Source organism: Sardina pilchardus, chromosome 19 (assembly GCF_963854185.1).
Source record: "Sardina pilchardus chromosome 19, fSarPil1.1, whole genome shotgun sequence".
Taxonomy (NCBI): domain Eukaryota; kingdom Metazoa; phylum Chordata; class Actinopteri; order Clupeiformes; family Clupeidae; genus Sardina; species Sardina pilchardus.
In genome coordinates, this window is record NC_085012.1 from 21,049,140 (window position 1) to 21,059,139 (window position 10,000).

The 10,000-nt window shown below is 47.4% G+C and overlaps 1 protein-coding gene across 1 annotated transcript in view; it reads right to left on the bottom strand.

The window, feature by feature from the left end:
- grik4 (glutamate receptor, ionotropic, kainate 4) overlaps positions 1 to 10,000 on the bottom strand; it is a 150,038-nt gene that overhangs the window by 23,945 nt on the left and 116,093 nt on the right. Inside the window, 1 exon segment of the mRNA XM_062520910.1 lies at positions 4,942 to 5,145. Coding sequence (XP_062376894.1) covers positions 4,942 to 5,145 — 204 coding nt within the window.

Here is a 10,000-nt window from a genome sequence, read left to right on the forward strand (position 1 = left end):
CCATTCTATGTGCTGCCCCAAAATGTCCTTTTCTACTTCCAACAAAGAAAGTAACAGAAAGTCCTTGTGCAGAAAACTTTCATTTACTACGAGCTGCTATTGCCTTCCCTAATAATAAAAAAAAACAAAGGCGGTCCTATTTCACAGACCACAGTCTCTTCTTTGTTTATCATGCCTTCTCCCCAGAGTCTCTCACATAGAAGTTCTACAGCTAACACTTTTGGAGGACACCGCAAAACACATTTACACTGTGAACTGCGGCCACCCCCGACAAGCCGTAAAAAAACCCCTAACAAACAAGAAAAGTGCAGAAGAGTTTCTCCTCAGAGAGCCCATAGCCACCACCGTAGTGTTGGGGCACACACACGATTGCAATGCTTGAATCACGTCAAGCAATCTGCTGTGTGTGTTACAGATCTACTTGTGAGGTGCTAACAAATTGCCCTGAAATGTCTGACCTCAAAGTTTACAGTTGTAGTGGCTAAGGAAAAGTTAGTGTGCTTGAGTAGCCGGAAAAGTTGTGTGTTTGATTCCTAGCTGCCACCGTTGTGCCCTTGAGCAAAGCATTAAAACCTTAGCTGCTCCAGGGAGTCTGCATGGCCATGAAATTAATTGACATCTGCAAGTCGCTTTGGATAAAAGCGTCACATAAATACACAAAGTTAAAGTGTACAGATAAAGCTTGCGTTTCTGACAGTGCCACTATTTCCCCCTGAGATCCTCCAGTGATTGGTATAGCTTCAGTCATCTGTATTCAGAGTTGGTCTTTGAGCAAGTCAGTGTCTGATGTTGGTTGGCCACTTTCCTCGTTCTCTCGACTGTATGCCGACTGTACGCTTTTAAACTCTCAGTCCTTTGTAGAGCTCCTTTAAGTTATGACAGCCAATGTGCAGGCTCATCCTATTTGAGCATTTGCCTGTTGAATCTAGATGAGAACGTTCAAAAGAGCTCTGCCCTGTACAGTTACAGTAGCTTTGGGTTCAATGTGAATGCAAAATCAAACATCTTACCTTTAACTCAAATCAAATTCCAACTTGTCATGGCTTATGAAGTTCAGGCCTGCTCCAATGAGACGGCCAGGATGAATTCCTAATGTTTGAAACTTTCAATGAAGTGTAAACCCTACTTCTCAAACCTCTCTCAAGCCTTTGAAGAACAACCTGACTGGGTTCTGTAGTTAGGCTACACTCTTTTATGTGGTTTGTTGGTTAGACATACAGTATATTGCTGCATGGTTAGACTTCAGCTGTGTGTATAGTGCAGACGTCTGTGTATGTAGTATGTAAACCAGACTTGTTGGGGTGGTGCTAGCATAGTGGCTGGGCTAAGTAAGCAGTAGAGCAAACAGAATTGATGGGTGTAAGTCACTTTGGATAAAAAAAATATTCAGCCAAAAAATATAAGTAGAAACTAAAAGCACTCTGAGAGCACAAACGTCCGCAAAGCGAAAACATAACCATCCCCTGGATCCAGAGTCAGACGGTGATCCGGATCACTCCCAAAAAACATAACATAACCTCAATGGCGGAGGTAATAAAGTAAATTTGTGCCATATGTAAGCCAGACTCATGTTGAGTAGCTCTCCCAGCACCCTGTCGTCTCCTTGCGGAGTTCTCTTCGCTGGACTGGGAGCCGTGGAGTGTTATTTCTGGCTCAGAAACCCTGAGGAGTTGGGAGGAGAGGAGAAGAGAAGAGAAGAGAAGAGGAGATGAGAAAAGAGGAGTGGAGAGGTGATGAGGCAAGAGGAGAGAAGAGGAGAGGAGAGGAGCGTAAACACATAAAAGGACAGGGGAGGAGAGAAGAGAGGAAGAGAGAGCAGAAGAAGAGAGCTCCCAGTGATACCACTGAGGAGAGTCAGCAGGTGCCTCTTGGACTAATTCAGCTTCTTCTGTCTGACAGAACTACAAACAAGCTCACAGCGCCACCCCACCACCACCACCACCACCACCACCACCAACACCACTAACAAGAGAGAGGAAGCAAACAAGAATCACTGCACTGCAGTCGAGGATGAAAAAAAGCAGGAAAAATAATACATGATGAAATATTCATTTTAAATCAATCTCATTGTATATTATCAATGATTACTGGACCATGGAGCCAATGAAAGTGCCGAGGAATACACAATGGGGAATCAGCGCTTAAATAATGCAAAGACGTACTCTTTCTTCTTCCTCTGCGTCCGCTCACACTCACACACACTCACACACTCACACGCTCACACACTCACACACTTTCACTCAATCATGACACCCTGCCGCCGCCCACCCCAACCCAGCCCAAAAGAGTGTGAAGGGAAAAAAATGGATGAAAGCCTCAGTATCCGTGCTGAATAAAACATGGGCTTTCGGGGTCCCTGTGTGGCTGTCAGTCTCCCTGAAGAGAACTCCTCGTTTTTTTTTAATTTTTTTTATCTCTCCTCAGAGAGCACCACTTCTACCCATAATACACCAGGGGCCTGAGAGGGGAAGCCACAGGGCAGGGTCGAGCTCCGGCGGCAACCGGAGACCAGCGGGGCAGAGAGAGAGAGAGAGAGAGAGAGAGAGAGAGAGAGAGAGAGAGAGAGAGAGAGAGAGAGAGAGACAGAGAGAGAGAGAGGGAGAGAGAGAGCTCAGGTGTCAAGAGCGCACTGAAGCACACTGAGGCAGCAGCGAAATGTCAAGGGATCGCCGGGGCATCAAGAGCCCTTAACACTGAAAGCTTCCAGAAAATCCCCAAATCTGAAGCACTGAGGGGGTCCCGCAGACTGAGTTGTGGAGAAAGTCTCTAATACAGAAGCACTGAGAGACCCGCAAACTTTAACTTCGCAAACATATCCCCAAATCAGAGGCGCTGAGGAGGTCCCCCAAAATCCGAAGATCTGAAGAGACGTCCAAGCATGGAGAGAGACCACGAACATAGAGTTGTGGAAAAGGATCTCCACCCCAGAGGTATATTGAGAGTGCAAAACTCTCAATAAAACTCCCTCTAAAACTCGTCTCTATAGGTCGTCAGGGCCTCAGCTCTCCAGTGGGAGGGAATGAGACAGAGAGAGAGTTTAATCAGAGAGAGTCTAAAATCGAACCTCCACGTATCAGGTCCTTACTCTCTCTCCTCCAGTGCTGGTGGTGGTGGTGGTGGTGGTGGTGGGTAGGGGTGGTTGTAGCGAGTGTGCGTGGGGCTCAGTCGGAGCCAGAGGACACGCTGAAGGTCACAGGAGCAGAGCGCACTTAGAGGGAACAAATTGAGACAATAATAAGAGTAGGCACTCCTTCTTTATTTCTTTAATGGCTTTGCCCTCCATTAGCCTGCTGAATTAAGACAGATAACTTCTCGACAGCCCTCTCCCGCTGCCCCTCGACTTAGATGACTCCGGAACAGAACAGCGCGACAGGAGAGCGCTTTCGGAGAGCAGATTTAGGACATGGGGGGGCCATTTTCTCTCATAAAGAAATCTATTCCACGTCTGGCCGGGACAGTGACAGCTTAAAAAGCCTAATGAATCATCCAGAAACCGCTGGAATAAAGATTGACTTTCTTCTTCTACTTTCTTTCTCCTCTCCTTCTTTCCTGAGCAGGGCCACGGTTCAGTGCAGAGGGGAATATGTGTGTGTGTGTGTCTGTGTGTGTGTCTGTGTGTGTGTCTGTGTGTGTGAGTGTGTGTGTGAGTGAGTGAGCGAGTAAGCGAGTGAGTGTGTGTGTGTGTGTGTGTGTTTGGCATGTGTGCATGTCCATGCGTGGGAGTGAGTGAGTGAGTGTGAGTGTGTGTATGTGTGTGTGTGTGTGTGTGTGTGTGTGTGTGTGTGTCTGTGTCTGTGTCTGTGTCTGTGTCTGTGTGCGTGTGCGTGTGCGTGTGCGTGTGCGTGTGCGTGTGCGTGTGCGTGTGCGTGTGCGTGTGCCTGTGCCTGTGCCTGTGCCTGTGCCTGTGCCTGTGAGTGAGTGAGTGAGTGAGTGAGTGAGTGAGTGTGAGTGTGAGTGTGAGTGTGAGTGTGAGTGTGAGTGTGAGTGTGAGTGTGTGTGTGTGTGTGTGTGTGTGTGTGTGTGTGTGTGTGTGTGTGTGTGTGTGTTTGGCGTGCGTGCATGTCCATGCATGTGTGTGTGAGTGTGTGTGTGTGTGAACAAGAATCCCTACATTTCAGACCACAGTGATGAGCATCTCAGTGGGGTTAACACTTCCTAGTCCTCTGGGTCTCTTAAAATACAGCTGTATGTGTGCGTGTAAGTGTGTGTGTGTGTGTATGTGTCTGTAAGTGTGTGTGGGAGAGAGAGAGAGAGAAATAGAGAGCTGGTAGAGTAATAAACTGGAAGCACTAGATGAAGGATGATGGCAACACATCATGAGGATGTGGAGATGTGCTGGAGGTTGAGAGGACACTCCTCTTCCCCCTCCTCTGCGTAACCTTTCCTTCCTTCCTCTTCATTAAGTAAAAGCCATGTGCCAGCAGGGCACTTCATCCTCGGGGGAGACGTGGGAGAGGCCATCTCTTCACCCCTCTTCATCCTCGTCATCTTACACATCTTCATCACCGCGCGACACACACTGTACCCTCTTCATCACCATACCTTTCCATTTTAATTCAATGTGCTTTTTGAGGTCGAGAGAGGTTCAGGGATATGGTCCTCAGGGTCCAGGACATGCTATTGTTAATCTATAGAATAATATATTGTGTACGTTGTTGTTATTGTGTCTTTGTTTTGTGAGTGGGAAGGTATCACTGTGTCTCAGGCTAAGGTGTTCCAACCAATCAGCAGGCTGTTTCAGAAGTGTGGAAGTGAAAGGTATAAACAATCATTTGCTGGAATCACTGACTGACCTTTAAGATGACCTTTGACTTTGTGACGTGTTCCTTCGTAACCTGCCCATGTTTGAGCCATTGAGATCCCTGTTCTTAAGATGAACTCATACACTCGCACGCAACTGTGTGGAAGCTGGACTGAAGCTGGACGTTCTCCCAAACTCACCCGGGTCATGAGCTCGCCCACCATGCCCGTCCAGGTACCGTTGGCGCCCGACACGCCGTAGACGCCGTCGCCCACGAGCCGGATGCGGTACTTGAACTTGAGGATGTCGGCCAGCTCCCGTAACATGTCCACGCAGAAGCCCTCGTACCGGTCGTTCCCTTCCATCTCATGGTGGTTCGGACGCAGCATCACGTAGGGATTCTCCTGCAAACCACACAATACATTTATTCATTTCATTGTAGATATACACAAGTGAGTTGAAGAATGCATTCAACAACTGGTATTAAGGCTGCAATGGATGGAGAGTTAACCTGTAAGGTTTGAGACAGCACTATGGCTGGGAAACATCTGGAAACTGCTGCTTTGATGCTATTGTATGAGGTCACTTTTACAGACTGGATAATCACAACGATAATCAATAATGGTTAGCTAACTAAAGTGAAGCAACATTCACATTGGAAACTGTTGTCAAGGCTGCAAGGCAGATCCCTATTCCAAATGAATGTATGGGAACATGACTCTCCCACTTTTCGGAGAGCTTTTCCTACATTTTTCCTTTTTTCCGGTTTAGGCATACCGTACGCCATTGCTCTCCCTGGGCCTCTGCCTTCCTCTCCTCTCCTCTCCTCTATATCTCCTCCTCAGACGTCTATTTGATTTTATTGCACCTCATTTGTAAGCCACTTTGGCTGAGTGTCAACAAGCGCGCCATTTAAATGTAAAAAAGGACCCGGCGCTTCGCGTCTCCCGCTGAACACCTAATTGGCCACTCTCCCCCCAGAGCCCGGACTCTCCCTTCGGAGGGGGGGTTAGGCATCGAGGCGGCATGGGTGTGTGTGTGTGTGTGTGTGTGTGGGGGGGGGGGGGGGGGGCAGATTTACTGTCTGCCTCACCTCTGGCTGGGGCACCCCAATGACACCGCACCCCGCTACTCCATAAAGCCTGCTCTTAAAACGAGGCTCCTGACCGAGGGCGGAGGAGTGTGGGCGCGTGATTTACGGCTTGTTTTTCGCCCGCCGACGGAGAGGGTGCGCTGATTTAGGGGGAACACGCGCGGATATATCACCCCAACCTCGCCTCAAATTATGCCAATGGGCTCCTAGGCGTCCCCGCCGGAGGCATTCCATCACGGCGGGAATGAGTTCTTTTCCTGGAAAAACACACCTGTGAGCACCTGGTCAGGTGGAAGGCATTTATTTCTGGGATATAAATAATAAATAAAGCCCACGCTGTCACTATGACAAGTTTGAGGGTGTATAGGCCTATGGATGAGTCATTGTGTTTGCTTGCGTGTGTGTGTGTGTGTGTGTGTGTGTGTGTGTGTGTGTGTGTGTGTGTGTGTGTGTGTGTGTGTGTGTGTGTGTGTGTGTGTGTGTGTGTGTGCGCGCGCACACACACTCATGCGTATCTGTGTGATGGACAGACAGACAGGGAGAGGGAAAGAGAATGAGAGAGAGGGAGAATAGGTGTAGTAAAAAGTGAAATGATATACACACTTCTGTGAAGGTGTGCAGAACACAGAGTGGAAAGCCAGGCTGAGATGGCGGCAGAAATGATTGTTCGATAGTCATTACAGAAAGGACTGGCAGCCACCCCTATCTTCTCCTCTGTGGCCGAGGGCTGTTTGAGGAGTTGCTGGATTGATCGGCTTCGGCTTTGGATTCCAGAAAACTCGCCCTGAGGGCTTCACAATACATTCACGGTGCCCTTAGAATCACCATGGCAACACTGCTTTACCTGTCTCCCCCCCTGCTCTGGATTCCTGACACTCATTTCACCTTCCGGTTCTTCTCTGCCTCTACTCTCAGGTTTGCTCTGAAACTTTTGAGATGGACAGGTTTTAAGGGGGGGGAAAAATGGGTTTCGAAATTCACTGTGTGAATCCAATATCCACATCCAGACCAGTACATGGACTGTAAGAGATGAGGGGGGGGGGGGCACAGAAATGGGAAAATCAAAGTAAATGTTGGATCGCTGGAGCAAAACCCTGCAGTATATCAGAGCTGCATAATCCACAGCCAATGAAGTACACGGTCAAGCCCCCATCTGCTTTAACCTGTGTGTGAAATACATAGACCTGATTTAACCTCGGCCGATGAACTCCGCAGTCAGACGCGGACCTGAACACACCCCCGCACAGCGAGATCAGCAGCGGGGGAGCGTCTGAAAGCCCTGAGTCAGAGTCCTGAGTGCGGAAAGCGCTAAAATCCCTCCATGGCTGCACTGGTTCATTAAATCAGCTACGCGTGTTAGCTCTGCTGGCCGCTGCCAGTCCTCTGCTGTGGACACAGCGCGTACACGCCGCCCCAACGCCGAGCACAATATAAATGCTAATTTCGCCGCTCACAGCCCCGACGCTCGCCTGCACCCACCCGGGCTTATTAAACAGCAGTGTTTCATGGGTCAGTTGTCCATTAAACAGTGGGATTCTGCGGGCGGATGGGAACTCATAAAAACACCTTCTGGATTCAATTAACAGGTCTGGCCCGCAGGACCTGAGATGGGGGCAGCACGCAGCAGCATTAAGCCATCTGCAGTAACGGACAACAGAAATAATGTAAATAATGACAAATGTACCCAATAAAACCTCTATTACTAGACGAAGAGGAAGCCTGTGGGATGAGGAAGCCTTGTTACCATTAGGCATTGAACAGAGCGGAGAGGAGAGCCAAGCACACGTCTTACGCTTCAGCATCGACAGGACTTACATTTAGATTCTTTTAGAACATGACTAGAAACACTCTACTCTAGAGACACTCAACACACTCTCACATCTCATTAATACATCCTGATGCGAAAACATCTAAGATGTAGTATTGTGGATATTGGATGTCTGAGGGCCAGGGCTGGATTCCAGGGTGTATAAACATCTGCAGTGTAAAGTAAAAACACAATTCCAGCATTCTACGTCTACACGTGCACTGGTAGATACTATTAAGATTAGATATATAAATATATTAGCTGCAAGTCCCAATCAGCACCTGGCCTGTTGCCTAAAAGCTTCAATTCAGCTGCAAAAAACACCATTAGACAGTATGACCTTCAGATGACTGTCAGTCTGTCACACTGTGGGCTCGCGGTATGTCAGTCTTGTCACAATCATTCAAGAGTTCCCCTCCATTACCCCTATAGTACACAGAGGACTGAGGGAGCAGCATCCCACCTATGCTACGTGTCCAGTCCAGTCATGTCACTTTTACCTCTATGGCACACTTAACAAAACAACAGCAGTTGACCCAAGGTGCTTCCAAGCAAAAAGAGTACAAGGACACAAAAAACTCAGTGCCTCACAGTTAAAATAAGTCAATAAATAAAAAGGGGGGAGTAGCAATGCAATCATGTCTCACGGGGGTGTGCTCTCATGTAGCTGAGGACTCAACACAACCTGATTAAAAGTATAAACACAAAAAACACTGCTAACCTACAGTACACCCTGGCTGTATTGGAAGTTAGACTTACTGTGTGTGTGAGTGCAGTGTACGTGTGTCAGCTTAGAGGGGCCATGTGAGAGGTGACTTGCCTGTGGCTCTCACTGCCCGGTGGCTCACTCTCCCGATGTGACATCCAAACAGATTGTTTGATTAGCTCGATTTTCTTGTGGCGGTGTATAAAATCCAAATAAACACAAAACAAGATGGGTCCAAGTTTACCTCACTCACAGGGCTATCAGGACAGAGGGAAAAAGAGGCTGCATTCTCCCCAAAAGGCCCGAACAAATTGTGAACCCTGATCAGACTAATTATTAATATTATTCATAATTTAATTTCAGGAATTAGCCACAGGTAGTGACACCACTGAAGCCCTGTCTGTGAGTCACTGCTTCCTCTACTGTGTGACTTGACACACTGACACACTTCATCTCATTTGCCTCTGCTACAGTCAATGGTCTGGAAAAACATTAACAGGTAGCACACGCACAATATCCACAAATATTCATGAATAGTTAAGCTTCGACCGCCCCTGACTGAACCGACATAAAAAAAAATGTGAGTGATTTAAGTTCTCTCTCTCCCCTCTCCAGGGATTTCTCCAAAGAGTGGGACATGGGCAGGCGCAGATACCACTTTAGTGGTTACTTTCATCCCCGGAGATACAGGAGCGCTTTCTCCAGGTACCCAGGGGGACACCGACCGGGAGAGAGAAGTAGAGCGCCAGAAAGTGAAAGAAAGAAGAAAAAAAAAGCAATCTATCGTCCAACCTCATGCTGAGACGCACATTGCTTCACCGGCGAGCTACACAAGCCCCTTAACACAGCCTGCGGATCGTTAGGACTGCCTGTGAAAAGGTATGTGTGTGTGGGTGTGTGTCTGTGTGTGTGTGTCTGTGTGTGTGTGTGTGTGTGTGTGTGTGTGTGTGTGTGTGTGTCTGTCTGTGTGTGTCTGTGTGTGTGTGTGTGTGTGTGTGTGTGTGTGTGTGTGTGTGTGTGTGTGAGTGTGAGAGAGAGAGAGAGAAAGAGAGACATGGTGTGTGTGTGAGAGAGAGAGACGTATGTGAATGTGTGTGTGTGTATGTGTGTGTGTGTGTGTGTGTGTGTGTGTGTGTGAGACACCAACTGCTTCACTACAGAGCAGCAGCAGCAGCCCCATACCACAGGCTGTGGATTGTTAGGATTGCCTGTGAAGGTTTTTACTTTCTTGGTAAAGACAAGAGAAAGTTATCTATCCAATAAACAAGGCGGTAAAAAAGACGACTGCAGCCTGGAGTTGCCTATGTGCTGTTTGCCCTTGACTTACAAAAACCTTAATGAATGGAAGGCAATAAAATGTTTAAAACTTCTACGCTTAGGTTTATAGTCTTTAAATGATTTTATTTTGCATTTGCCAAAGGGTTACTTGTGCAATTTATGGGCAGTGTTTTATAAAGTCTGTACAAACCGTAAATATAATGACATTAAAATTTTTGGGAAAATGATGCATCCTTATTAAGTTTCTTTATAGTAGATTAAGTTGTGCTTTAACTGGGTCATTTAAAGTGCATGCTTACAATTCATCTTCTACTATATTCTTCTTTCGTGATAGAGGAAATTTGGAGTGTGACAATATGTTACATAACATGCCGT